This window comes from Nannospalax galili, unplaced genomic scaffold (genome assembly GCF_000622305.1).
Source record: "Nannospalax galili isolate Female #2095 unplaced genomic scaffold, S.galili_v1.0 scaffold111, whole genome shotgun sequence".
NCBI classification, from domain to species: Eukaryota; Metazoa; Chordata; class Mammalia; order Rodentia; family Spalacidae; genus Nannospalax; species Nannospalax galili.
In genome coordinates, this window is record NW_008330487.1 from 869878 (window position 1) to 875614 (window position 5737).

The following is a 5737-nucleotide window of genomic DNA, read 5'->3' on the forward strand; positions in this document are numbered from 1 at the left end:
CCTTCAGAGGGGCAAAGGGCAGGAGAGAGAGAAGGACAGGCTGAGGTGACCTCATCTGTCAACGTAGCCTTTGTTCTTAGTAGTCCCTTTCTCAGAGAAATGGACAGCACAGTGTGCTGTCCACACACATGCACATGCACACAACATTCTACTTATTACAGTCCCACTCTGTAGATGCAGAGCACCCACTGAGGCAGAGTTGAGACAAGAGACAGGCTCTGGAACCTATATTCTTCCTAGGCCCCACCCCACTGCTTAGAGCACCAAAAACAAGTCAGGCCTGGTGGCACACCTGCAACCCCAGCACGAGGGACACTGAGGCAGGAAGATCCAGGCCAGCCCCGGTGTCCTAGTTTGTTCCTCCATTGCTGTGACAAAACACTCTGACCAATACCAACTTGGGGAGGAAAGGGTTTATTTAGCTTCCATATCCCAGGTCAAAGTTCATCAGGGAGCCCAAGGTAGGAACTCAGGGCAGGAACCTGGAGGCAGGAGCTGGAGCACAGGCCATGGAGGAACGCTGCTTACTGACTTGCTCCCCTGGCCCCTGCTCAGCCTGCTTTCTTATGCAACACAGACCCACCTTCCCAGGGGTGGCACCCCCCACCATGGGCTGGGCCCTCCCACAACAATCAACATCAAGAAGATGCCCCATGGACATGGCCACAGGCCAGTCCAATGAAGGCAATTCCCTAGTTGAGGCTCTTTCAACCCAGGTGTGTCAAGTTGACACTAAAGCTATCCAACACACCAGGCTACAAGCAAGACCTTGTCTCAAAAACAAACAAAACCACTGAAGGGGCAGGGATGTAGCTTAGTTGGTAGAGTGTGTGGATAACATTTCGGAAGTCCTGGGTTCAATCCCTAGCACCCCATAAAACTGGGAGTGATGATGCATGCCACCTGTAATCCCAGCACTCAGGAGGTGAAGGCAGGAGCCTCAGAGGTTCAAAGTCGCCTTTGGCTACATTGTGAGTTCAAGGTCAGCCTGGGTTACATGATGCTCACTCTCTTTCAAAAAGGGGGATCATGTTATAATTCTTTTGTCATAATCACATATGCACCTAAGTACATTATGACTATAGTAATAAATATATAAATATGCAACATACACATATATGTGGACCTGTGTGTGCATGCCACACTATTGCTTCTCAATAGTCCTGAGTTAAGGGAGACACATTTCTCCTGCTTGCTATTCTTATTATCAAAAATACTAATGACCATCCCACTAATTATATCATTATCAGTACATCCAGATAGTATTGATATTGCATTCAGGTATCAAGAGCTGATAGCCAAGTAACAGAGATTTAGATTGGGATTTGTTTCATGACATACCATTAGTCTGGAGCCAGGCACTAGAGAGCTGATGCAGTGGCTGCAAGCGACATCAAGGACCCAAACCCTTCCCATTCCTCTAAACCACCATCCTAACCATGTGGATTTTCCATCCACAGGTTTGTTGTCTCATTGTCCCCAAAAGGTTGCTGCGGCTCCAGGCATTGCTTTGAATTAAAAGGCAGAAGCAGCAGTGCCTTGTTAACAGGATGGTAAAGGCTTTCCTGAAAACGTTCAACATTCCCTCTTACATCCAATTAGCTCAAATGTTGTGGGGCGCCTACTTTTAACTCTCAGAGAAGATGCAAAGCTACCAGTGGTTTCTCAAACTTTGTGAGGGAGGAGGAAAAGGAGGAGGGGGCTGGGAATGTTCACTTTATAACCTAAGTGCTTAATGGTTTAGCAAACAGCTACTTGGCACTTTCATGACAAGTACAGGTAAGGTCCAGAGAGGGCAGACTTGTCAGGTCACACAATGAGATGGGGAGGCAGACAGAACTCTAGCTGAGTGCTGAGCTCTTCTCAGTTACACACACTGATATTTTCTGGCCACAACTTGTACCCAAAGATACTGCAGGGCAGGTGGGAACATCTGCAGGGTCTGCAACCTGGGCCTAGGGACAGATACGTCCTGAAACCCAAGACAGTTCCTTCCCTACTCCAAGTCCAACGGGAAAGCCCAGCCGATATATCAGGAGCTTTTAGATAATGGAGCTGGGGTCCCATCAGCCTCTCCTACAGACAAAGGAGGGGAGGTGACTGTATTAGAAAGAGGGTGTGAGTGAATGGAAGGACAGTACAGAGGAAGCATGGGCAGAAGGTAGGAGGAAGCTGGGATGCTGGGCAGCAGGCGGGGAGGAACACCCCTGACAGCTAGGTGGGTTCATGTCAGTTCCACCTCAGTCACCACCAGTCTAGTGAGAGTGACCAGCCTCTTGGCGGAAGAGGGCTACGGAGACAGAGGGGAAAAAAGCCTTCCCACCCTGAGGGACCAGACAGTGTCTAGGGGTGGTAAACACCCTCCCCCTGGGTTCCTTGCTCCTGCCCCCACACCTCACAACAGTCAGGCCCAGCCCAGACCCTGACACATAACATACTTAATGCATTGAGGGAATAATCCGGGGCTACAGAGCAGCAAGCCTACAAATCAGCTACTTCTACAAATACACAGAAGGTCACCAGGAGCATTCTAGGATTTTTCCCGAAAGGAGAAACAAGGAGAGGCAATGTGTATGTGTGGGGAGGGAGGTGCTCAGGCCTCCTCATGGAGAGGGGTCTCCAGTGGAGAGGCACAAGGACCCAGAGCATCTTCAAGACAGTCTCCAATGGGAGAGCCAATGGGATCCAGCAGAAACCAGCCCTTCCAGTCCCTGCTTTCCACCCTGCACCAGATTCCCCAGTCCCCAAAGCTGCCTGCCCCCCATTGGATCTGTGCACCATCCTTTTCAAGACTCTCATTCCCAGGCATGGCATTCCACCCTCAAACCCCAGGATGGCTGCAAAGGCATCGAGCCTCACATCGAGGGCGAGGGGCATGGGACATAGAAGACACACACACACACATACACACACACATACATGGACTTGTTTATTGGGCAGAGTCTTAGAGACTCAGTAAGGCACGTGGTCCAGGAAGGGGGCAGGCTCCGCAGCACAGACCATAATGTGGGGGCACCCAGCAGGGTGGGCACCCCCTGCCAGCTGAGCAGCTTTGAGCAGCTCTCTCCTTCAGCACCCCCTGCTGGGGATCCTGAGGCCAGGGGCTCTTCTGTCCCAAGGGTGAGTGCCCATGGCCAACAGCAGTGAAGGGTGGGACTTCCACCAGAGGGTGATGCTCCACAGACCCTGAAGGCACTGAGAACAGAGGGTCCTGACTTGGGCAAGTCCTGGAGGAGGGTGGGCAGGTTAGGAGAAGGGTAGGCCGGCCCTCAGTGAGCCCCAAGGCACCAGGCGGGCAGGCTGCAGGATATTCTCAGCTGAAGTCTCGGTTGGGCAGGAGAAGGGGGGCCACCAGGGTCCACAGGTACAGTAACAGGCCTGCCCAGCTGGCACAAATCTTCACCCACACAGAGGTCCACGTGCTGATCATCTTCTGGGTCTCACCAGGGCTGGAACATACAATCCAGCTGGTGAGCCTAGCCCCTGATCCTGTGACCTCAATCCTGTTCTCTGATCTTATGAGCTAGTTGTGAGATCTAAATTCAACACTGACTCTTATCCTATAACTCTAATCCCTGTCTCTGACACTGGAGACACTTAGCCTTATGACCCTGGACAAAGCTCCTGGCCTGAACCACAGATCTGATCTTGACCTCAATTCTATTCTTGACCCCAGTTCTAGATCTTGAATTTACTTGGCTCCTGGTCCATAACTTTGTCATCCTGACCCAGGCATGGTGGTTCACACCTATAATCCCAGCACTTGGGAGGCAGAGGCAGGAAGATCAGAAATTCAGGATCATCCCCAGATATATAGTAAGTGTGAGATCAACCTGGACACTATCAACGGGACACTATCTCAAAACCAAAACAAACAAGTCCTAGGGCTAGCCAAGCCTGGTGGGTCAGGCCCATAATCCCGGGCAAAGCAAAAGGATCTCAGGTTCAAAGTCTACCTGGGCTACATGGTGAGACCTTATCTTAAAAACCTTTTTGTGGCCAGACGTGGTGGTGCATGCCTTTAATCCCAGCACTCTGGAGGCAGAGGTAGGCGGATATATGTGAGATCGAGGCAAGCCTGGTCTACATAGTGAGTTCCAGGCCAGCTGGGGCTGCAGGGAGACCCTGTCTTAAAAGAAAAAAAAAAAAATCCTTGTTGTATGGTGCTGAACAGATTGCTCAGAGGTTAAGAGCACTCAGGTTTGGCACCTGAGTACAAACATGGTCCCATTCCTTGAGCAGAAACCAGAATACCCAGGAGGAGCTAGAACAGACCCACAGAGTACACCGAGGGCAGTCCAGGTCCATCCCTGCCCGCCAGGCAGCCTGAAACACACCTGTACCAGTTGGTGAGTGTCATCATGATGTGGAGGGAGGCCAGCACCAGGCAGAAGTGGAAGAAGGAATAGCTGTAGGTGACACCATCCTGCTCGTTGTCATAGGCTCGGCCCTCGCAGATGGCGACCTGCTGCTGCTGCATGGTCTCCACTTGACAGTCCTCCGTCCGCATCAGGCTATTCACCTGCCGGTGGTCAGAGGAGCGCAGACTGGGGGAGACGACGGCAGGCTGTTAGGCCACTGCTGCTGTGGTGGGCAGACAGTTTGGGTCGTGTGTGTGTGTGTGTGTGTGTGTGTGCACATGTACATGTGGGTGCACTTGCCTGGGGCATGTATGTGAGTATGCTCAAGTACATATATGTGCATGTGGGTGTGCATGCATGTGTGTGTGTGTATGTGTGTAAGCCAGAGGTTGATGTCATATATCTCCCTCAATGTTTTTGCCACTTTATTTTTTTATTTATTATTTTTATTTTATGTGTATGCATATATTGCCCACATGTAGGTAAATGCACCCGTGTCATGCGATGCCCACAGAGGACAGAAGAGGCCATCAGCTGTTAACATCAGACAGCTGTTAACTGCCATGTGGGTGCTGGGATTCAAACCTGGGTCCTCTACAAAAACAGCCAGTGTTCTTAACCACTGAGCTATCTCTCCAGCCCCTACTTTATTTTTTCAAATGAGTTTTTCACTGGAGCTTGCCGTTTCATATACACTGGCTGACCAAGAAGCCCCTGGCATCCTCCTGTCCCACTCCACTCCTTGCACTAGGCTTATAGGTATGTGCCACCACAGCCAACTTTTTTAAAATTTATTTTTATGTGTATGAATGTTTTATCTGAATGTAGGTAAGTGTATCTGTGTATGCAATGCCCATGGAGGTCAGAAGAGGGCATCAGATCCCCTGGAACTGGTGTTACAGATGGTTGTGAGTTGCCATGACAGTGTTGGGAAGAGGACCTGGGTCCTGTGTAAGAGCAGCTAGTACTCTTAACCACTGAACCATGTTTCTAGTCCCTCATGGCCAACTTTTTTTGTTTTTTGAGACAGGGTCTCCCTGTAGCCCCCACATAGTCTGAAACTCACTATGTAGACTGGCTGGCCTTGATCTCCCTGAGCTTTCACAGAGCCTGCCTCTCCCTCTCAAGTGCTGGAATTAAAGGCATGTGTAACCACACTGGGCCCATGGCCAGTTTTTAAATGTGGGTGTTGGGGATTAAGGCTCAGGTGCTCATGCTTAACACAGGAAGCACTTTACTCACCGAGCCATCTCCCCAGCCACCTGATTGTTTTTTGAAAGAGTCTTTTTTTTTTTTTTTTTTTTTTTTTTTTTTTTTTTTTAAAAAAAAAAAAAAAAAGAGGACGATAAATCTTTCACTGTGATATATCAAAATAA

General features: G+C 50.0%; 1 protein-coding gene across 1 annotated transcript in view; it reads right to left on the reverse strand.

Annotated features, from left to right (window-relative positions):
* Positions 1 to 2916: 2916 nt before the first annotated feature.
* The window catches only part of Serinc2 (serine incorporator 2), a 31303-nt gene continuing 28482 nt past the window's right edge, over positions 2917 to 5737 (reverse strand). The window contains exons 9-10 of the mRNA XM_008848225.2: positions 4338 to 4547; positions 2917 to 3449 (exon numbers count right to left, since the gene is read on the reverse strand). Of these exons, the coding sequence (XP_008846447.1) occupies positions 3314 to 3449; positions 4338 to 4547 (346 nt within the window). The 3' untranslated portion in view covers positions 2917 to 3313. The remainder of the gene's footprint in view (positions 3450 to 4337; positions 4548 to 5737) is intronic.